General features: G+C 53.9%; 2 protein-coding genes and 1 non-coding gene across 6 annotated transcripts in view; all 3 read right to left on the bottom strand.

Moving 5' to 3' along the window:
* Window positions 1-1,134: 1,134 nt before the first annotated feature.
* C6H12orf57 (chromosome 6 C12orf57 homolog) lies at window positions 1,135-1,982 on the bottom strand. Its single transcript, XM_069786030.1, has 3 exons — window positions 1,821-1,982; window positions 1,567-1,743; window positions 1,135-1,464 (listed from the first exon to the last, which is right to left on the bottom strand). Exons 1-3 carry the CDS (start codon window positions 1,867-1,869, stop codon window positions 1,316-1,318), a joined length of 375 nt encoding a protein of 124 aa, XP_069642131.1. The 5' UTR covers window positions 1,870-1,982; the 3' UTR covers window positions 1,135-1,315.
* On the bottom strand, window positions 1,951-2,010 carry LOC138685762 (U7 small nuclear RNA). The gene has a single exon (XR_011325207.1). It is a non-coding gene; the product is annotated as a U7 small nuclear RNA (small nuclear RNA).
* Window positions 2,011-2,778: 768 nt separating this feature from the next.
* ATN1 (atrophin 1) overlaps window positions 2,779-25,065 on the bottom strand; it is a 28,259-nt gene continuing 5,972 nt past the window's right edge. For 2 of the 4 annotated variants that reach the window (XM_069786016.1, XM_069786015.1), the window contains exons 2-10: window positions 11,968-12,161; window positions 11,632-11,769; window positions 11,133-11,246; window positions 7,748-9,768; window positions 7,173-7,395; window positions 6,346-7,063; window positions 4,903-5,046; window positions 4,386-4,623; window positions 2,779-3,877 (exon numbers count right to left, since the gene is read on the bottom strand). In XM_069786016.1, the coding sequence (XP_069642117.1) occupies window positions 3,844-3,877; window positions 4,386-4,623; window positions 4,903-5,046; window positions 6,346-7,063; window positions 7,173-7,395; window positions 7,748-9,768; window positions 11,133-11,246; window positions 11,632-11,769; window positions 11,968-12,045 (3,708 nt within the window). In that variant the 5' untranslated portion in view covers window positions 12,046-12,161 and the 3' untranslated portion in view covers window positions 2,779-3,843. Of the gene's footprint in view, window positions 3,878-4,385; window positions 4,624-4,902; window positions 5,047-6,345; window positions 7,064-7,172; window positions 7,396-7,747; window positions 9,769-11,132; window positions 11,247-11,631; window positions 11,770-11,967; window positions 12,162-25,065 lie in introns of those variants that run through there. The other 2 variants (XM_069786017.1, XM_069786019.1) reach the window with 2 other exon arrangements.

Raw genomic sequence — 25,065 nt, 5'->3', positions numbered from 1 at the left:
AGCACCTCCCGTGACTCACCTGTGTCTGATCCGCACGGGCACGGTCCTGAACTCCGCCTGTTCCTAGGCGGACTAAGAAGAAGGTAGCTCCAGGTCAGGCAAACCGCAGGCCTCAAGCCGAGGGCTTCATTTTCACCATTTGCAAAGCACTTCCTGGGCTGTAGTTAATGAATAATTAGAGGGGTGGGGGAAGGCCAAGGCCAAGCTGGGAGAGGTAGATGGAGACGGAAGGGACTGACTGCTCTTCCTGCCTCCTATCCACGGAGCTCACGCCCTCGCTGGCTACATTCCTGCCTGGTTTGTAACCGAAAGGCACCGGACTCGGCTCTCTCACACCTGGCTCCCAGCTCCCCGCTCTCCCAGGCCTGGCTTCTTCACCCCCAGCCCTGCCACCCTGGCCCCCATCGCCCTCCCCGAAGACCTCAGCGCTTCCAAGGGCAACAGGCACGCAAGGCGGGAGGCTACACGCAGACGTATCCGACGTCCCTTCATTTGAATCGAGTCGAAAACACAAAGCGTCACACTGGAACGAGGCTGCTGCCCTAGGTTCGTCTCTCTTCAGTCCCAAAAGACTCAAGATAGAATTTTATGTTGTTTACGTTGTTCTGATCCAGGCTGCAGCCAAACAGGGCAAGCCCAGCCCTCCCACACCGTGCCGCTCCCTGCTGCCTTTTTCATCAGGGCTAACGTGTTTGATTGCACATTCAGCCAGAAAACAACGCAGCCCCGGGCACTGGCGGTAGGCGTGAGTTAGCTGCACCGACCCTGCTGGGGACAGGCGTCTCAGCAGCATTTACAGCACTTGCTGAACAGCACTAGATCGTGTTCAGGGACGTGTTTCCTAGCATGTTTCAAAGAGCACGTTTGTAAATGCCTGCTCTTAGACAGGGCCTAGCACCTCTGAACTGTTAAAAAAAGTTAAGTCACTTTGATATCAAGTCCTAGGGCTTCCCACTCAGGCTTGCATAAACAATTACCTTTTTGCAGAACTTGGTACATCCTGGGCCTCTCAAAACACTAGCCTGGGTGTCATACCAGGCACGAGGTGAGCACTGCTGTGTCTGCCTCTGCACCAGGGAGAAACATCTGTGTCCGAGGAGCACTGCTGAGCTCACATTCATTCACAAGACGAGGGCATTTTCGAGACATTTTTTTATTCACGAGCAGACACACAGGCAGGCGCAAAGCATCCCATTCCTTTCCGGTCAGCCATCTCCCTTGTTCCAAGGGCTCCGTTCCCTGGCTGACAGAACCCGCACCTTGGAAGGAGGCCACCAGCCAGCGCACCGTGACCCAGCCGGAGAGGCCCACGGTCTCAGGAGGTTGCCACTCCGCCGGTCCCGGCCCCGTGCGGCGGCAGCGTCATGGGCGGCAGGAACATGGCCTTGAGCTTGCCCGACATGCTGGCGATCTCCGGGTCCTGCGACTCGTAGGACTTGATCAACCGGGCGAACTTCAGGACCCCTGCAAGAAAAGGGCTGGGAAGGAGGCACCCGCCCCCTCGGCGGGCCCGCAGCTCCCCGCCCGGCGGGGGAACAACAACCCACCGGGGGAACGACAACCCACCTTCGCCGTCGTTGCTGAAGCCGTAGGCTTTGATCACGTCCTGCTGGATCTGGGTGGCGACGGGCAGGAGGAACTGCAGCATCTTGCCCATGTCGTTGCAGGCGTTATCCCGAGCCTCCTCCATCCGCTGCGCGTTCTCGGGGGCCCCGAAGGCCTTGATCACCTCCGCCAGCACCGCTGCGGGAACACGGGCACACAGCTGCCAGCCCGCCCGGCACACACGCCCGCCGCCGCCATCTCCTCCCCTCACTCACCCTTCGCCTGCTCGGCGCTCAGCGCCGCCGCCTGCGCCGAGACCGCCATCGGGGGCCCAGCCGCTCCCACCCTGCGCCCCCCCCGCACGCATGCGCGGCCCCGCCTTCCCCTGCCATTGACACCACTGGGTGAGGCTTCCCGCGCGGCGGGAAACCTGCTGGACAAATACTAAAAGAGCTGAAATCACTGCAGAGCATGCGGCCCGCGCCAGGCCCCACCCGCGCCGCCCCGCCCCTGGGTGAGGGCGAGGGGCGCCGACGCCGTTCCCACCTCGGCTCGCCTACTCGCGTGGGCTCCCCACCCCGCCACCCCTCACCCCGCGCCCGTAGCGGCGGCGGCGGGGCGGAAAACCGCGTCCTGCCGCCCCGTTCGGGCGGTATGCAGATCACCCGCTTCCTATTGGTGCCGCGGCGCGCACGCCCCGCCCCTCGGAGGCGGGGGGAGGCGTGGGCGGGCTCTCCGGTGCCGCCGCCGCCGTCAGGCTGCGGGCCCGCTCCTCTGCCGCCGCGCCCGGCCCCGGGCAGTGCCGGCCCGTTGGCGGGCCCCCCCAGCCCGATCCCCCGGGGGCCGTACGGGCCTGCTCACCGGCTCCTCCGCGGCGTCTCCTCAGGCGGAGCCCGCTCCCAGAGGTGGCCACCGGCTCCCCAGCCCCGGTTTTTACACACACACACACACCCCCCCAGCATTGCGTGGAGAGTGCGTGTTTCTGTCCACTCCCACGGCCGGCCGCTCGCCACCGCCCCACACGGCCGGGTCCCCGTCCTGGCCCCGGTAAAAAGAAATGAACACAATGGAGTCTTGTTTCTGGAAGGGTTTTTTTTTTGTTTGTTTGGCTTTTTTTTTTTTTTTAAGAGCTTCATATATATATTTATATATATAAATTATTAGAATGTGTGTTGGGGCTTGGGAGTGCGTGGGGAACTTTGTTGGGGTGTTTTTCAATAGCTGGGTTGTTGGTTGGTTTTTCTTTTCCTTTTAATGGTTAAGTAAATATATATACGGGGACCAATCGAGAGATACAACTGTGAAATCAGACACGCACGCGGGGGCAAGGGAGTCACAAGTTGCTACATAAAACTGCCACGTCTAATAGGATGTGCATGAGTTAAAGTACATCAATTAGAATGGGTGAGGGGAAGGGGGCAGCCGCCATCTTAAAAGACAGTCCCAGGACGCAGTATCGCTCGGCCACATCAGCTCTCCCCGCGGGGCTCAAAGGGGTCATGGTGGCGATTGCGGTCTTGAAAAGAGTCTCCTGGTGCTTTGCACCTTCGTGGCCGTGCCCGTTCCCGTCAGCCGTGGGAAAGCACAGCCACCATCTTGCAAACAGTCTTGCGGTGCTTTGCACCCCGATGGCTGGGACCCGTCCCTCTGCAGGCAGGAGCGGCCGCTTTTGGAAGGGGTCCCGTAATGCTTTGTTTGCATCTGAAGGGATGCTGGAGAATGGGAAGCCTCTCTGGCTAGTCCGAAAAAGTTCCACGTTGCTTTTCTGTATCTCTAAGCAGTATCTTACACCTAAAGGGCGGGTGGGGTGGGAGGAGGCATCTTGAAAAAAGGCTCTCTTGGGTTTTGAGTTACTTCTTGGCCGCACCTCCTCCTCGCAGAAGCAGAAAAGGCAGCAGCATTGTGTACGTGAAGTCCTGTAATGCTCTGCGCTTTCTATTTAATGCAACTGTTCCCCCAAAACAAAGGATGGAGCTGCTGCCACCCTGAATTCACATCAGTCTTTGTCTTTTTGAGCTCTCTGCAATGCCGATTCTGTTTTCTTCAGAGCTCTGCTGAAATCACGTACCGATCGTTTCATGTCCGTTAGTGGTGTTTCAGTCCCTCCCCATTTTCTCTCCTCCACTTTCTGCTCCCAGGAAGCCATCCTGTACTTTTCGTCCGTCTTCTCTTGCACTCTACTGCATGGTGGGATCAGGATGTGTCACTCTGCAGCTTCCCCTCCCCCAGGATTTGGTTGATTGATTGCTCCTCTTGAGAGAAAGACATGATGATGTCACGTTGACAGTAGAAGTCCATTTAAAGGGGTTTGTCACTTTCTTTCTTCAGGTGGCTAGGATAAAGAAGAACAGCAAGGCGATTGTGAGAGAGAGAAAGGCAATTTAGTATCTCCCACTGCCTTTTGTTAGTCTAGACCCACACGACACTGCTGGCTGGGAAAGTTTTGCAAATCCTTGAAGTAGGAGATGCTATCGAAAAGGTGCGACGTCGCACCTCTCTCTTTCCCAGCGTGCCTCCCCACGTGCTTCTGAAAAGCCTCGTCTTGGCAAAAGCATCCAACCCTTGCGAACGTTCGGTCTTTTGGCAGGGGTATCAGTCAGTCGTAACTGGACTAGCACGTGCGAAACACGCAAGTTTGCCCCGGAGGAGAGGAGCTGAGACGCCACCTGAGATGAGCCACCCAACAGCTGCTTCCCAAGAACGACCTTGCCGGTGGCCAACCCACCGCCGTGCCCCAGTGGCAAGGCATCCCTGCTCCCAGGAGCGGGCACGGGCCGCGTCCCCCACTTCAGGGGCAACGCTTCCCCGTCCCCACCGCCTCCGCCACCTCCGCGGCGTACTTGCGAGGACAGAGCGGTCTGCTGGCCCCGCGCCGCGGAGGGAGCGGGTCCGTGCACCTGTAGTAATCCTCCTGCGTCGGGAGCGGCACGCCGTGCAGAGGGTGGTGGGCGTGAAGCCACTGCTGCTGTTCCAGGGCCAGGCGCTGCAGCTCGGCTGACTGCGCGTGCATGGCCTGCAGCTGATGCGCTGCTGACATGGGCGCGGAGAGGGAGCCCGGCAGGTCCCTGTAGGGTGCGGCTGCAGCCGAAGACGAAACGGAGAACAAGTTAGCCTAACAGCTCCATCCTCACCCATGGCCCCATAGCTCGGCCGAGACTCTACTGCGCTGCCTTCCCCAGCCCGGCCCGCGCGCAGGGCTTGCTCACCCCCTGATCGCGTAAGGCCTGTCCTACGCCGTGCCAGAGCTCTGTTTAACAGACCTCGGTTTGGTCCTGTCACCCCTCGTGACCGCCCTGCCCCTTGGAGCTCTGCTGATGCTCTTCAGAGGAGACCCGCAGTCCCCGTGAGCTTCCTTACCAAAGAGCTGGTGGCGCAGCACTTCGTTCTCATGTAGAGGGTGAGGCAGGAGAGGGTTGGGGATGGTTCCAGCTGGATATGGTATCCGGGTGAGGTGGGATCCCGAGGCGAGTGGGTCGATAAGAGGGTGAACAGAAGCCGAGGCTGGGAAGAAAAGATATCACAAGATAATTGTCCCGTGCTTTGTAAGAGGTAACACGGAGAAAGGCGCAAGGCACAACAAAACAGATGTGGAGAGGGTCGGGGTGTGTTAGGGATGGAATGATTTCAAGGCTAGACAACGCAGTACCATGTCCTTCTGAGCGTTACTCTTTTTGCCTGCACTGAATTTCACGTGAACCAGTCTGGCATAGCTCTGTCCCTGCACTCCTCAGGGAAACAGTACTGCTCCTTAAAGTCGATTCTGCAAGGACTTGCTCTGCAACGACGCCTGGACCAGCATCGTGCCTCTGTCTGCCACCCTGGCTGTCATTCATGTGCATACTCATATTGGGTGCTTCCATTTCCAGGTCTCATCCAGCACGGATGCTCAGTGCCAGGCACTCAAGTTTGCAAGTACTATCTAAGGCTGAAATGCAAGTTACTATTCATATGAAAACTGCTCTTCCCAGTGGTTTGGACTCACTGCCAGAGTGCTGGCTGGAGGTGCCCAGCTACGGAGCGTGGGGGAATGGACATTCATTTGTACCTGAGGCCATCTCTGAGCAGCTGCGGCTGCTTAGAGTGGGTGTCTGTCTGTGACTCCACCACCAGATCCCACTGACCGCTCAGTACCTGAGCAGGCACAGCACTTTTTCCTATTGTATTGTAGTTTGGGCTTTTCTTCCCTGAGATTTTCATCCCTAAACGTCTTCTTTTTACTTTGCTTTCCTGTAGGATGCGGAAATGGAAGGGATCACCACTCAATTCTGAAGGACAGCAGCCTCCAGTTCCTTACAATTAGCCCATCTTCTCTCCCATCCCATCCCACCATCTGCAGCAAGAGCCGCAGGAGCAAACTAGAGAACCAACATTTCATTAGTCCTTAAGGATACTGTCAAAACCGTTGTTAGCAGGGCTCCCGCTCCCTCTGCAGACCACAGTGTGAGGGATGCAGCCCACAGCACCACCACCCTGGTAGCCCGTGGGACCCCAGCACTCATATTGAGTCCCCAGAGATCCAGAACTAAAGGACGTGCTGCAAACAACTCTGCTCGCCACTGAGCAGCAAACTCACAGACACCCCCATATTTGCAACAGATGCGTCTTTGGTGGGATGGGAGCGAGGGCAAAGCCGAATGACCACGACGTTGACCTCTTCTGGCTGAAGAGGTGGATCTGGGGCCCCAAAGTCTGGTCTCGGCAGCTTTTGGGCTTCCCCAGGGCCAGAGGGAGGGAGCGCAAGGAGGGCGTAGGAGGGAGAGCAGGGCTTTCTGCGGGGCACCACCGCAACAGGGTCCTTACCTGCATGTATGGCATCCTGCTGGTGGAGATGGAGGTGGGAGTGGATGTGGGAATGCTGATGATGATGAGGTGTCACATTGAGCATCTGCAGCCGGGCCAGAGGGTCATTGCTGAGAGCAGCCACCCGCTCGGCGTGCTGGCGCTCAGCCGCCAAGCGCTCGGCGTAGGACATGTCGGGACGAAGGGTCGGGCCGGCTGCCAGCGCCAGCCGCTCCCGCTCCAAGTGGCCCAGCCCTGGGTGGAAGGGAAAAGCGGGATGAAGGCCGGGGGCCGTCTGCAGACTCAGCCCGCCGTGGCGTGGGAACGGATCCATGGCAGCAGCTGGCACGGCGTGGAGCTGCTCTAACTCGGCCGGCTTGACTTCAAAGCCGGGCTTGAGACGTTCACGCAGGTCCCGGTCCCTCAGGTCTCGTTCGCGGGCTTCCCGTTCCCTCAGCTCTCGCTCCCGCGTCGCTGGATCGCTGCTGTAGATGGCCGGCACGTTGTACCCCAGCAAGCCCGGGTCGACGGCGCCCAGCGGCACGTAGAAAGGGTGGTTGCGGTTGCTGGGGGACATGACGTGGGGCCGCGCGTATTCGCTGAGGGTGCGCAGAGCCGGGGTGTCGGGACCCAAGTACGGGGGAACGGTCGCTACGGCACTGCCCTGCTCGAAGGAGGGGCGGTGGGGAACCGGCCCGAGGGACGAGCACTCAACCGGCCGGCCCTCCTGGGCCATCTTCTGCAAGAGAGCGGAGAGACCGGTGTCAGGGTCCCAGCAGGGAACGGCCGAGGGGGTCCGCGAGCATTCCCCCCCGGCTGCCCTGCAGCAGTGAGACCCCCAGACCTACCACGCTCCTCTCCAGCTCCCGCTCCTTTTCCCGCTCCCGCTCCTTCTCCCGCTCCCGCTCCCGTTCCCGCTCCTTCTCTTCCCGCGCCTTCTGCTCAGCCTCTCGCCGCACTTTCTCCACCAAGTCTGCCCTTTTCTTGGCCAGCTTGGAGCCGTCGAGGGGCACAAAGTACAGGTCCGTGCGGGAGCAGGAGTTGAAGCCGCGGTCCAAGTGTTTGTTGAATCTGGGGGCAAGAGGCGAAGCCTGTCAGCACAGGAGGGGGCTGGAAGGCAGGGACAGGGATGGGGACAGGGATGGGGACGGGGATAGGGACAGGGATAGGGACGGGGACAGGGACGGGGACAGGGACAGGGACGGGGACTGGGATGGAGACAGGGGCAGGGATGGAGACAGGGATGGGGACCGGGATGGAGACAGGGGCAGGCAAATCCAAGCCCGGCACTGTGGGAAAGAGCATCACAGAAAAGGCGAAAGGGCGCAGCTGCACCCCACACTCGGGGTGACCCCCCCCGTTCCCTGCCCCATGCATCCCTCCCCAGCCTGGGGACACCCCTGGACCCCCCCTCCCGCCTCACCTGGCTGACTGGCTGGCATGGCTCGGCACATCCACCACCTTGGGGGGCGGCGAGGGGCTGCGAGCAGGCGGCACGGGGCTCTCGGGGGGCTCGTACTCCTCCGACGGCTCCTGCTTGATCTGGGCGGCGCTGAGGGGCAGCGGGGGTGGTGGGGGGGCCGGGGCAGCCATACCGCCCGGCAGGGGTGGTGGGGCAGAAGGAGCGGGCGAGGGGGCTTTGTAGCCCCCCGCCACAGGCGAAGAGGCCACCCGGTAGCCGGGAGGGGTGGCTGCCCGGAAAGGGGCGGCCGAAGAAGCGGGGGGTGAGCCCGGTTTGTAGGGGGGCGGGGGCTGGAAAGTGGGGACGGGGGAAGCTGCCCGCTTCCCGTAAGGGGCAACAGCCGAGGGGGGTACCGGGGGCGAGACCGTCTTGTAGGGGGCCGTGGAGGGGGAGGCCATGGTAGCAATGACGGTGGAGAGGGTGGTGGCAGCAGAAGTGACCGGAGGGCCGGCGCCATGGGCAGGGGAGGGGGGCGGCGGGGGGGGGAAGGTGTAGGTGGCAGGACTCTGCCCGGGGGGGTGAGCGCACATGCCGGGGTAGCTTCCCTGGGAAGAGGCGGCGGAGGAGGAGGAGGAGGAAGAGGAGGAAGAGGAAGAGGAGGAAGAGGAGGAGGAGGAGGAAGAGGGGGTGGCGGTGGCGGGGGCCTGGCTGTAAGCCGCCTGGCTGTGGGGGGGGTAGAGGCGCAGCCCGTAGGTGGCATGGGAAGGGTGATGGCTGCTCGACTCCAGCCCGTGGGGGTAACCCCCGGGGGGCTGCGGGGGAGCCGCGGCCGCCGGGGAGACCCCCCCGGCGCTCCCGTGGCCGTGGTGATGCTGCTGCTGGGGGGGCTGCTGGTGATGGGGGGGCTGGCCGGGGAAGGGGGCGGCGGGGTGGGAGCCGGCGTTGCCCAAGGGACGGCTGTAGGGGGGGGGTCCCTGGCTCCAGACGGGCTGGGAGGGCAGGGAGGGCTGGGTGTACTTGGGGGGCTGGCTGGAGACGGAGAGGCCGCTGGGAGGGGGGAAGGAATGGCCGTAGGAGGCACTGTAACTGGGCAGGGGCTGTGCTGGGGAAGGCTGGGGGTACTGGGCGGAGGAACTGGAGGGCGGCAGCGGCGGCGGGGCGTAGGGGTAGCGGGAGGGGGCCAGGGCCGGTGCCTTGTCCTGCCCCATCCCGTGGGGCGAGGGAAGGTGGCCGCTCAGGGGCTGCCCCACCATCCCCGGGGAGCTGGAGGCGGCCACCGCGTTGTTGAGGGGTCGCAGGGCCGGCGGGGGGGGCAGGTTGGCGGAGACGTGGGGGAAGGAAGGGGCCGAAGACGGCGGCGGGGCGGCCGGAGGGTTGGCCGGGGGCGTCTTTTGTGGGGGGAGCCCCCCGACCACCGACGCCAGCGAGATGGGGGTGGTGGGCGGCGGGTTGTGCTTGGTGCCGAGGGTCTGCTCGCGACCCCCCGGCGCTGGGAGCCCCGCGGCTCCGCTGGCAATTTTGGCCCCCACCTGCACCACGTTGGCCGTCGGGTAAAGAGGAGCGTGGGCGGAGGAGGAGGAGGAAGAGGAGGAAGAGGAGGAGGAGGAGGAGGAGGAAGGGGGGGCAGGAGGGGCGGCAACAGCAGAGGAGGAAGAGGAGGGTGTCTGCGGGGCTTGAGCCTGGTAAATTCGGGAGGCCTGGCCCTCCAGCTGCGAGTGGTAGCTCCCCGCCGGGGGTCCCTGGGGGTGCACGTCGCCCCCGAGCCCGAAGCCGGGCTCGGGTGGTCGGGCCAGGCTGTCCGGAGGGGGAGCTACCGGGGGGCTCTGGGGGAAGAGCGGAGGGTGGTGGTAGGAGTGAGACGGCCCCTGGGACAGCACGGAGGAGGAGTCGGAGTCATTCTCCACGCTGCCAGGGCTGTAGACGCTGGGTGAGGTGCTCCTGTTGTCCTGGTCGATGTCCCGTGGGTCACTGCTCATCTCGTCGTTGAAGCTGTGGCCATCGAGGCTGTCAACATCGGACGGGGATGGAGGGCAGGGCAACTCCTTAAGCAGGGGGAAGGAGAGAAACGTTACGTGGCCTCCCAGACCGTGCCCCATACTTTTCAAGTCCCCAGAGAACGTGCTTTCTGACCTTCCTCTGCCCACACTAGAAAACCCCACAGAGGGAAGGAGACATCGTATAAATAACACCGTCCTCCTGCCTCCCCTTGGAGCAACTTCAGCGCTCTCAGGTCCCTCATGAGCATCACGCGCTCAGGGAGGAGGTAACGATGGGCACCTTGCGATGGGCACCTTGCGTGCAGAGGCAGCAAGGGAGGGCAGGGGACTGTTACAGACGAGGCTGAGAGAGAATACGTACGAAAGGTCCTAGCACCACCACCACCACCAGCAGCGATGGGCCGCTGGCCAGGGTATGATATCACCAGGTGGCACGGAGCAGCGCATACCGCAGTGCTCCCAGCACAGCCCAGCACAGCCCAGCACAGCCCCCAGACCCAGAATCACTCTCCTTGTCCCTGCAGAGCTCTCCCTGGGCGAGGAGACCCGCTCCCCTCCAGCCCCCCCTCACTGCCTGGCTCCTTACCTCCTGGAGTCTCCCAGGCACTTCCCAATCCCTGCTCCTGCCCACCAGCTCTTGCCTCAGGCAATCAAGCATGGTGATTGAGCAGTTAGCACGGGCAATTAACGAGTGCCACTCTTGAGCCTCGGGACTTACAAGAGAGGCTAAACTGAAAAAAGATCACTGTTGAGCTGAACGGAATGTCCACGTGGAGAAATTACATAGGTGTAACCGCAGCGGTTTAATTACAATGACCTCATAACACAAGCAAATATCGCCGTGTTTGCAGGCCTTTGAGGCCAGTTCCCTCAACGGGCTAACAGGGAACTGAGGAGCACAAGAGCTGAGTCTTCCTCCAACCATCCAACCACCGATCCAGCCCGGTGCTGCCGGCACTCCAGAAAAGCCCTGCCACAACTACGCAGCGCGTGTGCATGAGCAGGTTTTGCACGACGGTCACCTGGAACCCACCACGACTTAAGCACCCTCCGTTTCACGCTGCTCTGGGGGAGCAAAAGAGGCCGAGTCGAACCCGTCCGGTAGCCGTGCACGGAGCCCGGCTCTCGCCACTGAGCCGGGAAAGGCAGGGCACGTGCCCAGCTCCGAGAGCGCGGCAGTCCCTGGCAGACAAGGGACTCCATCTGCTCCATCATCACTCTGGTGGCATTTTTGTAGCCAGGCAGGTGCCACTGAGGTTAGAAGAGCTGCGGTGTGAAACCCAAGGCGCCAGGGCTCCCAAGCAGCACGGACCTCAGGCTGGGCGGGCATGAGCAGCAGAGGAAGGGAACAGGAGAATCCTTTGCCCTGGAGCCAGGACATGCCAGCCATCACAGCAGGGAGAACTCACCTCGGTTTTGGTTTTTTTGGGAGCGTTGGTGTCCTCCCCCTCACTCTCTGAGATCTCTTCTGTCCGGCCCTGCTTGCTGCCCTTGGGGGTGCAGGATTCCTCCACCCGGCCTTTCTGCAAGGGAGAAAAGGAGAACAGGGAGGTGGGAGGGTCATGGGGAAATTTCCCACCCTGCCAGGCCTTCACGGGCTGCACCCAACGAGACACAGCCACCACGGCGCGTGTGTTGAAGACCTTAGCAGAGCAACACTGAGCCAAGATATCGCAAAAACTAGTACTAAAAAGGGCTGGCGAGACTGAAGACCAGTTCTTGGGAGACGGCGGGGAGTGCAAGATGCTGAGGATGAAAGGAAAGAGGGATCCCACCCGTTCCAGAGAGCTAACCCAGCACGGGTTCCTCAGTGGATCCTTCTGGTCTGCACCCCTGCATCCCCAAACGGATCCCAGCCGGCCTGGGCCGTCCTCGGGCACCCCACACTCGCGTACTAGCTTATACTACCTTTGTCGCTTGTCGGGATTTCTCAGCTTTGCCATCGCTGCTGGAGGTGCTGACGCCGCCGGGGGAAGCTCGACCCCGTGACCTGAGCTCCTCTCGGGGCCCTGGAGTCTCTTTCTTCCGTCCACTCCGCATTGACATCTAGGAGAGGGATCACTGGATCAGTCCTGCTTTGCATCTCCCTCCACTCCTGCCCTGTCCCCACCTTCCCAAAGCCCCCGAGCCCCCGGCGCGCCACTACACCGAACTCATGTCCACCAGCTTTGCTGTGAGCCTCGGTCCCAACCCACAGCTCCGGCTCGGCTCTGGTGTCCCACCCCGCTCTCCCATCTCACGTACTGAGTCCTTGTTCTGTCGCGTCTTCATTCTTTTGAGTGTGGAACCCCCATTCTCCTTGGCCCGGTTTGATGAAAACATAAATTTTTATCGCTCTGCACCCCCCTTCGGCTGTTCCCGGGGAGACAGAGGTGGGCAAGTGTAGTTCTTCTGGAAGGGGGGCTTACACCAGCAGTGCAACAAGATCCTGGTGAATCCTGAAAGAAAGACGAGGAGATGAAAGGGTAGAAAGAGCGAGTGGACTGCAGGACACCCTTTTGTGGTTTGCTATAGAAATACGACAAAATTATTATTGTTTTCTTAATTATTATTTACAGAAACAAGTATCTTTACCAAGAATGCAATAAACTTCCCCATCAGGAGGTGAAAAGATTTGGCCACCGTCACCTCCGATTTCCAGTTTCTAGGAGTGATACCCACACAATGCGAGGCAGTCAGGACCCAACAATAATTTTTTGGAGGAAGTAGGGAGGAATGGTTATCAGCATGTTGATTGTCCTCTGAAATAATTTTAGTATTTCCATTTCCTCGTTTATTTGATCTTCAGACAAAGGGGGGGAAAAATAATGGGGAAGTGCTTTAAAATGTTCATAATGACAATCTTCCTAAGTTCCTCTTTGCACTTGTTGTCAGTGCAGTAAGTTACACTATCCTTAACTGGCCATGTGCTGTCATTAGCTACAAATGGGCCCCCAGTGGCCTTTGCCAAAGGGGTATTACACAGCCCTGCCCTCTCCAGAGCACATGCACACGCATACATGCACCAGCACGTTATGCAGAAAATGTGACGAGTCTTGCTTAGGCTGTTCAATGCCCGAGGTACACAAATAGGTGCGAGAAAACGCATTTAGCTTTGATTTTGCATGATGCAAATGGAATCAACTCTGTTTAGTTTGGAGTGCCTGCCTAGGTCTCCTTCTTCTCCATACACTAGACTGCTTCTCAGTGTACCGGAGAGAGTCATGCCCAGAGATGCAGAGTACATCCTTACACTTTACAGCAGCAGGAAGATTTCTGAGATCCCTCTGAATAAATTTACAGCTTTGTGCCATGTCCAAAAACACCATAGATATTTAACACCCTGTTATGTCACGGAGTTCCTAGTTTAGGGTATGAAAGCACCATGACTGTGTTAGCCTGGGAACTGGACTGAAGTGTTTCAGGGATGCTGCTCCTGAAGCTAGTTTGCTTGACTCCATCCAGCTTAAGATCTTTTGCACTGAACTGTACTGCACTGCACAGATGTAACCAAAAAGAGACCGTCCTTCCCCAGCCTGTCATTCCAGCTCCTGTACTCGGCCTCTGGAATGGACAATCTGCAAGACAAGGAAATGTGTCCTGTGGATGAGGCATCAGGAGAAAAAAGCCACATCTCCTGGGTTATACTCTCTGATCTGGAAGCACAGAAAAGTTTTGTGAATAAGAAGACTTGAGATTTGGGACTCCTAAAGGCCATCCCAGACCCAGAAAGATCAGCTTCCAGGTGGCCAGCGCAGGAGCAGTCTGGATGCACTTTCATTTCTCTGAGAAGGGAGCCGAAACCAGGGATCAGAGCAAAGGCACCAGACAGGAGAACTCTCGGACCTCCCGAGCAGCCCTGCTGCTGGACTGTGTGGCCCCGGAGTCGCTGCCTTCCACCGCCTCCATCTCCCTCCCTGTGAAAAGGGAATAATGACACTGGCCTGTCTCTTCTAGGGCTCCACAGCCTCCCTGACCAACGCTTAGAGAAACCCATCCGGAAGGTACTTGGGAAGAGCAGGGGATTGTTTGTTTTAATTTCATTAATATTTTATTTGACCCTCATCAGGAAAGCCCCAGGGGACTCATCTAGCATTAATTCACACACACAACAATTCATTAACTGAGACCTCTTCTTTAATAGAAAAATAGCTCACGATGGTTTATAACTGACCTAATGGAGCCAGAGCACTCTCCTAATCCCTACCAGCTGATGTGTTTTACAGCCTGACATTTCTGTCATACTTTGGCCTTTGGTTGCTAATTCAGCCAGTTACACTGATGTTGTTCTAGATAAGCATCTAGAATTAACATTTCTTACATGAAACAAACATTGTAAGTAAGGCGATCCTAATTTAACTCAACTTTAACACACGCCATGTTGGCAGCCTTCAAGTATTAGCTCAGCTCTGAACGCACAGAAGTGGCAACAGCACATTACCAGTATGTCACTGCTCTTTGCGTTCAATAGGGATGCCACCCACACCTCCCACACCAAAGAACCGAACATCATAACGCAGCGCACAGGTCTCACTTCAGCTTTCCAGTAACCCTGTAATGACAATTACAGTCTTTCCAGAGAAGTAAATCAGAGAAATAATACGCAGCCAACCACATACTGAAACTTCCCTTTTTAAAAGAGATACCAACTCGGCACTTATGTCAACCACTGAATATGCAGTACCAAACAAAGCCAGAAACAAACAGGTATGTTTCAGTAGATATAATTAACCGCTGGGGCAGAAGCTTCTATGACGCAGAGAGCAAACACTTTTCTAAAATATACAACAGAACTGACGCACCCATTATTAGGCTCAGTACAGCAACTGTTACGTCAGAGGCCAGACTAGAGGATCACAACACCGCCTTCTAATTTTAACATCTATGAAATGAAAGCTTGCGACGTGAGCCTTAACAACTAACAAAGTTACACCTAACCCTTCCTGTCACCGAAGATCCCTGTAAAGGTCTCTGAAGAGTTCGTAGGGCTCTGTGGTTTCGGAAAGGAAATGAGACATTTGGCAGGGCTGCTGCCGAAGGGATAACCTTTTCCTGGCCCTGTGAAGCCCTTTACAGGTTTGATTTGAGTTATGAGGCACTGCGAATTGCTATTTTCTGTTTGCGTTTCATACAACCCAGCTTGGTTTGGCTTGCTGCCCAAACCCCTCCATATTCTCGTGTAAGCCCTGGTGCAGTCTCCTGCGAGCGACGCGCGCACAACAGGCATCCCCGTGTGGGATCCAAAATGGATCCCGCTCCTCCTCCTCCCCAGCTTCAAGTCATTCTCCTTGCCAAAGGTGGACTGTCCTGCACAGGCAGCCGGGAGATCGCAGGCTCCAATTCCTCTTCTATTGAAGGATGCAGATAAGCTCTCTCCTTCCCAGGCTGTAGCGTGGAGCAACTCTGCATGGGTAACAAACTGGAATCAAGTCCATCTCGAATGAGATGCGCTCCAGTTTTACCTACTTAAGTATACGCGCTTAGTCTCTCTTAGAAAGTTGGGTGAATGTTTGTCCTTGGCTCAGGATAGCATTTACACATTAGATTGAGGGTCTGAGAAAATGAACTTTCCTGGATGGAACAGAAGCAGAGGAAAGGGGAACAGGACCAAGTTGTCTGGGATGGTGTCTGGGGCTTTGGCCGGCACTGTAAATGACAAATGAGGCTTGCACATGCTGGGGCTGCACACACAGGTACACCCAGCAGACGTCCCAACAGCAGAGAGGCGATTTCCAGGGAGATAAGGAAGTCTGGGAGGTGCCTCCAAATCCACGGAGGGCTGAAGGGTTCTGTCACTTCGGCTGGTGCTCAACGGGCAGAGCAAGCTCCAGGATGGGCAGCCCAAGTCCGGGGCTCCGGTCTGCTTGAGAAGGTTAAAAGCCAGCTGAGGTCCAGCTAGCCCTCCCTGGGGCCAGTGACAGGAGAAGGGAGAGCTGAAGGCTCCCAGTATCCATGTCACTTAAGAAAAAGAGCTAACGCTACCATTACTTCAGCAGTGTTTCTTTAGCTAGCAGACATTTAAGGCCTGATCCAGTCCTCACTGAGATTAGCTGCTGGCACTCAGTTGTCAATAGTTACCATGGTCTCTTCCCCTTCTTTTGTATTACTCCTCTCCTTGGGAAAAAAAAAAAAAACAAAACACAAACATCTGCTTGGTTTTATTATCTGCTGCTCCTGATCTTCTCCAACTGCAATGTCCCAGTAATCTCAGGCAGATTCAGACCTGGTCCAAGCAGGACGGGAGGTGCAGCAGGCAGGACGTGACCATGGTACGTGACAGAGGAGCCCACCCCCAGGTAGCCAGTGATGATTTGGGGGTGGAGGGGAATAGCACCGATGTAGCCTCCTCTCTCCCCCGAAGCTCTGCCTAGGCACTGCCTGGTAGACCACATACCAGTTGGAGGCACTGACTGCGAAGATGTCAAGGTGCACGGCTGGATCATTCAGTCTCAAAGAAGAAATGAATTAAAAACTCTGCCACCCATCAGGACCACACATGCTGCAAGAGGGGGCAATTTGACAGCATCTGTACTTTTAAACAAAATGGGACAGCGCCTGTTCTCTGGTCCTGGGGGTGACTGGCACTGCGCAGCTTGCACCTGGATGGCAAAATTCTCCTACCCTCCGAAAGGGGATGGACACATCTAACCTGGCCACTGGCAACTGGTATGTTCCTATGCTAACTCCTAAACCACGCTCGGGCATCATCTGGGAGAGCGCTCATTGGCACAGACCAAAGACCATACAAAAGAACACCATCCTAATGGACAGACAGTGCTGTGCACCACTGCTGGGGCCCGTGTAGTTTGTTACTATAGACATAGCCAGCGTTACCTTCCCCTAGACGCTTGTCCATGGAAATTAAGTTTGGAGTAAGGAGTCGGTGAAGTTCCTCCTTTAGTCTAAGTACAGATGTTCTGAAGTTCAAACCTCTTGTTTTCTTCAGTTGGGAACTGTTAAAAGTACACAGAGACTACTCCTTAAGTCACTTTTTGAAATGTAGGAACTACATCCAAAATCCTACGAGAAATCAAAGGCATCTGGCATGCAAAGGCAGGGACTCGGAAGTCCTAAGATGTGAGAATTAAAATGAGTCTGCTTCTCTGTAATTTATTAGCTCTGTGTTCCCATCCTGGTTTTTCTCTTCCCCCTTCTGCAAAGGGAAAGGTTAGCACTGGAGGGAGGAACCAGGGTGGTGAAACAAACACAGCTGCTTTCTAACACACTGCAGACGCTGGAAAGTGTCCTGCAAGATGGGATGATAACCAACGGATCCCTCTTGACAGGTAAAGATCGCTCAGAAGGGAGTGACCACTGGAGCAATATAGCCAGGGGACATGCAGCATGGGTGGGAACTGAGAAGTGTGTATATATATATATATATACTGCCCAGTGAATGAAGGTCCCAGGCAATACATTTTTAACTCCTGTCTCCATTTCCCTGATTTATAAAATGAAGGGAAAACTCCCAGAAATGTAATCGGGTTTAACAACCGTGCAATATATTGAAAACACAAAGTTTCATCCAAAATACTGCAATCAGACACCCTGAAGTACGACATTTCCCAACGGCTAATTATCAGACTTCATGCTTGAACCCTGGCATCTTACTATAGGGCAAGGCAGAGAAAGGGAGGGAAGGAAGGGGAAGGGGCTGTGTTCAGCCTTAGATAGCCATAAACAAACAGGTCAGGGTTCAGGTTGCATGTCACAGTCTTATTGTCAGTCTTTTGATAGGTACATGGAACGTGACATTACTGTAAAAGGGAAAATGATTGTGTGAGCAAAGGGATTAGGATGCCAAAATGGTTGAATACCAAGCTGGCAGTGGGCAAACACTTGCAGCTAATACTATCTTGGGTGTGAATGTTCCCATGACTTGCAAATTTTTTTTTACTCAGTAAATTTTGTTAAGAAGAAATATATTTATGTGACACCAAATGAAAGGTAGTTTTGAAACAGGCATTTTTCTGTCTCCTATAAAATAATTACAACACTGGGTGGATGCGGGGGCTGCGAACTCAGGCTGGAAAGTGGATTAATCAAGGGATAAGACCGTAGACCTGGTCAAATAATTGTATTCCAGTTAACACTCTTGCCCACCCAGTGGATGAAGTTTAACTACATCCTTCCTGCAATACTAACGTGAAGCTGGAGGATCTCAGGGGACCGAAATACTCGTGAGCCCAGGCTGAAGGCAGTAAGCATTAGCTAAAGCTTTCTCCACCTGCTCGCCCTGCTCCCGCGGGCCACTTCTGCCCACTGCACACACGCACCCCACGATCAGAGCACACACCTCCCCGTCCTCCGCAGCCCCGCCACGCACTGCGACACGAGCATCTGACCACCAGCAGCCGTCGGACACGGCCGGGAAGGGCTGAGACCTGCCTGGCTAGGGAGGCTTGGCAGCACGGCGTGACATGGCAAACTTAAAGACAGAAATGCCTGCAATGCAAGTGAAAACTGCTCTCCCTGCTCAGAAATCAAAATATAAATTCAGTATAAAAATAGTTCAGTATAAAAACAGTTGTCAGTTTTTGTCATTTTCTATAAATAAATGGATTTTATATTGGCAAGGTACTGTAATTTCATTGGATTCTTCCATCTTCAAAATATCGCATAAAATAGGTCGCTATGAAATGGTTTTAAATAAATTTAATCAATAAATGTAAATGTATACTTTCAAAAACTTCATTCTATACCAAAAGGCGAACTACACACACTTTAATATACAAGCTGAATGAACTCTCCTGATTTAGATCTACCTATGCGTGTAAGAGAAGAGCAGGTTCACAATCCCATCATAGGAGAAGATCAGGTTTGAGACCACCTTGAGGAACCTGAACATACACAAGTCCATGGGACCCAGCGAGATGCATCCCAGGGTCCTGAGGGAATCGGCTGATGTAGTTGCCAAACCACTCTCTGTGATCTTTGAAGAGTCATGGCAGTCAGGCGAAGTCCCCAGTGACTGGAGAAAAGGGAATATTGCACCCATTTCTAAAAAGGGTAATAAAGAGGACCCTGCCAACTACTGACCGGTCAGCTTCACCTCCACGCCCAGTAAGATCATGGAGCAGATCCTCCTGGAAGACACAGAGGTGATTAGAGACAGCCAACATGGCTTCACCAAGGGCAAGTTGTGCCTGACTGATCTAGTGGCCTTCTACAATGGAGTGACCACATCAGCGGACAAGGGAAGAGCTACAGATATCATGTGCTACCTGCACATCTGTAAGGTCTTTGATATGAACCCCCACAACATTCTTGCCACTGAACTGGAGAGATACGGGTTTGATGGATAAAGAATTGGACGGATGGCCCAGTCCAAAGTGTTACAGTCAATGGCTCAATGTCCAAGTGGAAACCAGTAACGAGTGGTGTCCCTCAGTGGCCTGTACTGGGACCAATACTATTTAGTATCTTCATCAATGACAAAGACAGTGGGATCGAGTGCACCCTCAGCAAGTTTGCAGATGACACCAAGCTGAGTGGTGCAGAGGATACGCTTGAGGGAAGGGATGCCACCCAGAGGGACCTTGAAGGGCTTGAGGAGTGGCCCAACGCGAACTCCGTGAAGTTCAACAAGGCCAAGGGCAAGGTCCTGCACCTGGGTCGGGGCAATCAGCAGGATCAGTACAGGCTGGGGAATGAATGGACTGAGAGCAGCCCTGTGGAGAAGGACTTGGGGATACTGGTGGGTGAAAAATCAGGCAGGAGCTGGCGATGTGCACTCACAGCCCAGAAAGCCAGTTGTATCCTCGGCAGCATAAAAAGCAGCGTGGCCAGCAGGTCGAGGGAGGCGATTCTGCCCCTCTGCTCCGTGCTGGTGAGAGCCCACCTGGAGTACTGCGTCCAGCTCTGGGGTCCCCAGTACAAGAAAGACATGGACCTGCTGGAGCGGGTCCAGAGGAGGCCACAAAAACAGAGGGCTGGAACACCTCTGCTACGAAGACAGGCTGAGAGAGTTGGGGTTGTTCAGCCTGGAGAAGAGAAGGCTCCAGGGAGACCTTACTGGGGCCTTTCAATATATAAAGGGGGCTTATAAGAAAGAAGGAGAAAGACTTTTTACCATGGCCTGTAGCGACAGGACAAGGGGCAACTGTTTTAAACTGAAAGAGGTTTAGATTGCACATAAGGAAGAAATTTTTTATGATGAGGGCAGTGAGACACTGGAGCAGGCTGCCCAGAGAACCTGTGGATGCCCCATCACTGGAAGTGTTCAAGGCCAGGTTGGATGGGGCTTTGAGCAACCTGGTCTAGTGAAAGATGTCCCTGCTGATAGCAGAGGGGCTGTACGATCTTTAAAGGTCCCTTCCAACCAAACCATTCTGTGATTCTATGAGTCAATGCCTAAAATAATACCTCCCATGCAAAACAGGGACTCAACCTGAGCCAACAGCTTTAATCCTTTTATTATATGTACTTGTCGACTTACCTGTCAACAGTACCTGTTGACAAATTCACTTGTGATGCTACCTAGGTGCTCCTTCTCCCCAGTAAAATAATAAAAATTTAAATGCTCACAATTCAGGAAAAGGTGCCAAATAAGAGTACTAAAAATAAACTTGCAGAGTGCTGGCAGTCTTAGGAGATAAAGCCAGTTTAAATTTTAAGCCTATATTAATGTTTTGTTTTCTTAATTCTGCACAACCATGAGGAGTAAGAATGTTATTTTGAGTATGAAAGCTGTAATTCTGGAACCTCCACTCAATGAAAAACATATCCAAGAAAAAAATATTTTCTGATGAGCAGAGTGAAGTAAAAACAATTAGAGCTAAAGCAAGGTAATAAATAATAAAAACATTCATGCATTTAACAATAGCTTAATTTACAGCATAGAAGATATTAATTTTTGCAGAAGTAACTGAAAATAAAGTTTGATTGACTAAATGAAGGTTAGATGTACTACAGAAGGTTACATTAATCGTAAAACGATTCCTGAGGGCACACTAAAATGACTGTAAGTATGTAACAGATTTACTTAAAAATCTCAGAAGAATCATTCAGTCTCCCCAGAGGAGGGCCTCTGGATCTCTTGGAGACGCAGGTTGGCAGAGCCCAGTGGAGGATCACAAAATGCAACACACTGCGCTCTTCCTTCTGTGAGTGGGATGGAAACCTCCGGACGCGTGATGCAGAGGAAGGACACACCACACTCTCCATACTCACTATTTTAAGAAGTGCAGCACCTTCTATATTTGCAGCGCCTGAGCACACCTTACCTGTGGAGCTGCTAGGGGTTAAGGTTCTATTGTAATACTCAAGACCTCTCTTTTTATACATACATGTTCCTTTACTAAGGACTGCAAAGTAAATTACTCAAAGACATCACAGGCTAGTTGCCCAGAGACCCAAAGGAAGATGTCGGCTGGAAGGGACACCCGCAGGTCTCCGCTCCAAACCCCTGCTCACAGCTGGGCTGACCCCAAATCTAGATGGGGCTGCTCAGGACCTTGTCCAGGTAAGTCCTGAACATCTCAAAGAGTGAAGCTTCCCCAGCTGACCTGGGACACCCCTTCCAGTGCAGAAACACCCATTACCAGTCGTAATTTCCTTGTTGCAACTCATGAATGTGACTCCATAGACCATAGCTCCTCATTATTAGTACATGGAAATTATCCACCTGTCAACCCGTCATGGTTCCAAACTTCTGCTGCAAGTCTTTACCGGGCAAGATTGGTGGCAACTTTGCAGCTGCAGGACATATATAAGGATACAGGAAACCAGAAGGTGAATCCAGAGTCAGGGCGGCCACACCATCCATCCCTCCCTTCAAGTAACAGACCAGCGAACAGCAACCACGGTCACCCCTTTCTGCCAAGACCCGTATCGTTCTGAAGCTGGCAGGGGGAGGCCTGGGCAAGGATACGACTCTGCTCAGAGCCCTCCGTCCCAGGCAAACTAGTCAGAGTATAGAGAAGAATCAGAGAGAAGCCCAGTAGCTAGGAGGATCAAACTCTGCAAACAGATTTGAATGAATGAAGTGCTGAAAGTATCAGGCTAGGTAGAAGAAAGCCTGCTGGATCCTCACAAGGATCAATGTCCTACCTCCCAACAGCATTAAGTTAGGAGACACCATCAGTATCGCAGATGATCACAATTTAAGAGAGTACTTAAGAGAATAAAATACTAAAGCAAAACGAGGATGGATATAGAAAAAGGGCAAAGGGAAGCCAACGTGGCTGACGAAAGTAAATTAATGAGGGTAATAATTAGGATGAGAACTAACTCAGGAGTCCTGTAGAAGGACTTTCCAAGAGGAGTGACTGGGTGATTAAATGGCACACGAACTTCCATCTAGGTAAATATAAAGCAATGCACACAGAGGAAAAAACAGCTCCATCTCCACATATAAAATGATGGACCTCTGAGCTGATGAGTGCCACTCAAGAGCGATACCCTTGGGATACGAGAGGCAGATCCATGAAAACATCACCTTGGTATTCGGCAGCCATCAAGAAAGTGAACCACATGCTAGAAATTCCTTGAGAAAGGAACTGAAAACAGAACAGAGAATGTCATTATGCCCTTGTACAAACCCAAGCCTTTCCCACATCTTGAAATGTGTGTGCAGTTCTGCTCCTTTCGCAAGAACTGGAAAGGGCAACGAAGAGGCATGACTGAGGGGGTTAGACATCTCTGTCCAGAGAAAAGGTTATTAAGTGAGGATGTGATCAAGGACTGTAAAACCACATATGAAAAGTGGAGGTTGGGTAGGAAATAATTTTTCACTGTCTTTTCCAGTACAAGAACTGAGGACCATCAAATAACACTACAAAGAAACAAGTTTAAAATCAACAAAAAGAGATAGTTCTTGAACTAGGTGGCTGCAGAATTTCCAATCAAAGGACACTATAGGTGCTAGAAGTTTGCATGGATTTGATGGGAGACTGGAGAGTTTCATGCAAGAGAGAATAACTGGTGCTTTCTGAATAGCTAGAAACCACATCCAGCTATGGCAGTCTCTTCACCGAAAACAGCTGGAAGCTGTAGGAGCATCAGAGGAAAATGGCAAGTAAGCTTGCCTTAACTTATGCTCTTTCCCAGGAAGCAGCGGACTCTGGACTAGATGGACCTAATAGGGTCATTGGCACATTTTTAACAAGTTCAATAGTACAAAATGCTGAGTGATACACTGAAGAGAAGTGACAAGCACATCAGCCATAGGAACTTCTGCTCATCAGTAGGGAGTGCTGGGGAGAGACATTTACTAATCACAGGATGGCTGTGGGCACCATTGTTATTTCAAAGGCATCAGGCAAGGTATTACCAAGCAACGAGAAAAGGTATTAATGCCACCGGACTTTGCACTTGTCAGACATCCTCTGGTAGGCCGTGTAATGCTTTAGCTACCCAACATCAGGAAAGATCCAGGCGGATTGGAAGAGGTGCAGAAAGCAGTTTCCAGAATGCCGAGGGACACAAAGAGTCTCTCTGTTATGTACAAGACCTATAAAGACTTTACTTTTTTTAACCTCACAAAATAAAAGCTGAGGCAATGTGATTACTGTCTGTAAAACACCAGAAACTAAACACAAAGGAGACAGAAGGGGTATTTAAGCTAACGGAGAAGGTTGGTATAAGAACAAATGGGTATAAAAAAGCCACCAACAATTTTAAGATGGAAATGAGAAGACTCCTGGCCATATGGTGAAGCTTTGAACAGCTCTCCCTGGAGCCTAACAAGGGCAAAAGAAAATGATTATTATTAAGACAGAATTCACTACATTTGCAAAAGCAAGTAGGTGGCATAGTGCCCAAAGGCACTGGGAGGCAGTCCTGAAGGGCAAAGGAGTCCAGGAAGGCTGGACATTCTTCAAGAAGGAATTCTTAAAGGCGCAGGAGAAGGCCGTCCCCATGTGCCAAAAGACAAGCCAGCAGGGAGGAAGACCAGCCTGGCTGAACAGAGAGCTTTGGCTGGAACTCCAGAAAAAAAGGAGAGTTTATGACCTTTGGAAGAAGGCGCAGGCCACTCAGGAGGACTACAGGATGTCGTGAGGCTATGCAGGGAGAGAATTAGAAGGGCCAAAGCCCAGCTAGAACTTAATCTGGCTACTGCCATAAAAGACAATTTTAAAAGCTTCTGTAACTACATTAGCAACAAAAGGAGGGCTAAGGAGAATCTCCATACTTTACTGGATGCAGAGGGAAACGTAGTGACAAAGGATGAGGAAAAGGCTGAGGTACTTAATGCCTTCTTTGCTTCAGTCTTTAATAATAACACCAGTTGTTCTTGGGGCATCTAGGAAGGCTCTACAGAGGGATCTGGACAGGCTGGATCGATGGGCCGAGGCCGATTGTATGAGGTTCAACAAGGCCAAGTGCCGGGTCCTGCACCTGGGTCACAACCACCCCAGGCAGCGCGACGGGCTTGGGGAAGAGTGGCTGGAAAGCTGCCCGGTGGAAAAGGAGCTGGGGGAGCTGGTGGACAGCCGGCTGAAGATGAGCCAGCAGTGTGCCCAGGTGGCCAAGAAGGCCAACGGCATCCTGGCTTGTATCAGAAATAGTGTGGCCAGCAGGAGCAGGGAGGCGATTGTCCCCCTGTACTTGGCCCCGGTGAGGCCACCCTGAGTCCTGTGTTCAGCGTTGGGCCCCTCACTACAAGAAAGACATTGAGGTGCTGGAGCGCGTCCAGAGAAGGGCAACGAAGCTGGTGAAGGGTCTGGAGCACAAGTCTTATGAGGAGCATAAGGGTATCACCATCCCTGGAGGAATTTAAAAGATGTGTGGATGTGGTGCATAGGGACGTGGTTTACTGGTGGACTTGGCAGTGCTAGGTTAATGGGCGGACCTGATCATGTTAAAAGTCTTTTCCAACCTAAATGATTCTATAACTTTGCAGCCAGTAACCCAAGGGACACCCTCTTGTCACAAACACCTCAGAGAACAGTGTCCCCAGCCTCCCTGGGAACCTGTGCCAGTGCTGAACCACCCTTGGGAGGAAGGAGAGGTTTTGTCTTACACACTTCACCAAGTTCATGCTGAAGTATGATTTTAGTTCTCACGATTTTATGAAATCAGAAAACATGATGCTTATGGCTAAATCAAGGTCTTCCTGGTCATGATACAATGAAGGATTAAAAGCCACAAGTATTCAAAATTCTCCCTGATCCCAAGAGAATTCAAAGCAAGCAATTCATGCCAAAGTGCAACCACCTAGAGATATGTAACCTGCCTTACCGACCACACACACAGGCTTCCACCTCTCAAGTGGGCACCTGAGCCCAGAGACCGAGCCCAAATTAGGCTCAGGCTGGACTGCCAGGAGAAAAGGCATGATGGCAAGTGAAACCACTGCCTGAGATATTTTTAATGCCCTGGGAAATCTCTGTGAAGCAGCACGTGACAAGCTGTGGGCTG

The sequence above is a fragment of the Haliaeetus albicilla genome, chromosome 6 (assembly GCF_947461875.1).
Source record: "Haliaeetus albicilla chromosome 6, bHalAlb1.1, whole genome shotgun sequence".
Taxonomy (NCBI): Eukaryota; Metazoa; Chordata; class Aves; order Accipitriformes; family Accipitridae; genus Haliaeetus; species Haliaeetus albicilla.
This window is presented reverse-complemented; position numbering and strand designations above follow the sequence as displayed.